Genomic DNA, 1,228 nt, shown 5'->3' on the forward strand with positions numbered 1-1,228 from the left:
ACACACACACACACACACACACAAACACACAGACACACACTCACACACACACACACAAACACACACTCACATACAGACACACACACACACACACACACACTCGGACACACAAATAGACAAATAACCAGCAGTCATACAAACCGACCTTGGCTAACTCTGCAAACAAAGCCTCTCGACTTGCCAGAACAAGGGACGTCATTCCATTTGCCCGACTCACGGTACATCTCCACACATTCCTCGTCATAGCCGGACAAGGTGTCTGCTGAAGATCCCGCCTTGGCACTAGGTTCTTTGTCCTCCCAGTTGAAAAACGACGTTGGGGAGTCATCTGACCATCTAAATGCTCCTGGAATGTGTTAACACAATATTGAGTTTTAAATATGTGTTTTTCAGTACAGCTCCTGGAATGCGTTAATACAATACTGATTCACATGTAAAGATATACAGTAAATACTTTTTACAGTACAGTTCCTGGAATGCATTAATACAATACTGATTCACATGTAAAGATATATACAATAAATACTTTTGTAAGGTACCGCTCCTGGAATGCATATTACATGTATATATGTATACAATACTGAGTAAAGTGTAGAGATATGGTTATTAATATATGTCAGGACTTGGTGAAATAAGGCCCTCGTCATTTTTTTGGGCATATGGGGTTATTAGTATCATCTTAAAGACTGTTAATTTATCTTCCTTTGGGAGAAAAAAAAATATTGTTGAATAGAAGTCGAGATATTTGCAATTGAGGAACATAGGGTCGCTTGGTTTCAGTGGTAAAATTAACAAGAAAATGGCCGCCAAAGTTTGGTAACTTCAAGAGGTTCAGAGTCCTTGAAAACTAAAAAACTACGTATTTTGTGTCTTTAAAAACGGTTTTTAGGAAAAATTCACATGGAAATGTGTTTTTATATGGACATTAAAGGCGTGGAGCGGAAAAACAAAAATTCGATGAAAATGCCACACTGGTGGAAAAATGTCTGTTTCTCCAATTTCATTATTTTGACAAGTGCCTAATTTTACCATGATGCCTCACACATTTGGTTTACAGTTCAGCTCCTGAAATGCGTTGATACAATAATATTGAGTCATGTGTAGTGAAATAAATTATGTATGGCATTCCAATTTCATTATCTTGACGAGTGCCTAATTTTACCATGATGCCTCTCTCTCTCTCTCTCTCTCTCTCTCTCTCTCTCTCTCTCTCTCTCTCTCTCTCTCC

The 1,228-nt window shown here is 38.3% G+C and overlaps 1 protein-coding gene across 1 annotated transcript in view; it reads right to left on the bottom strand.

Annotated features, from left to right (window-relative positions):
* LOC101849671 (macrophage mannose receptor 1) overlaps positions 1-1,228 on the bottom strand; it is a gene marked incomplete in the record, with an annotated part of 96,526 nt that overhangs the window by 12,651 nt on the left and 82,647 nt on the right. Inside the window, 1 exon segment of the mRNA XM_013091481.2 lies at positions 146-346. Coding sequence (XP_012946935.1) covers positions 146-346 — 201 coding nt within the window.

The sequence above is a fragment of the Aplysia californica genome, unplaced genomic scaffold (assembly GCF_000002075.1).
Source record: "Aplysia californica isolate F4 #8 unplaced genomic scaffold, AplCal3.0 scaffold00037, whole genome shotgun sequence".
Lineage (NCBI taxonomy): Eukaryota > Metazoa > Mollusca > Gastropoda > Aplysiida > Aplysiidae > Aplysia > Aplysia californica.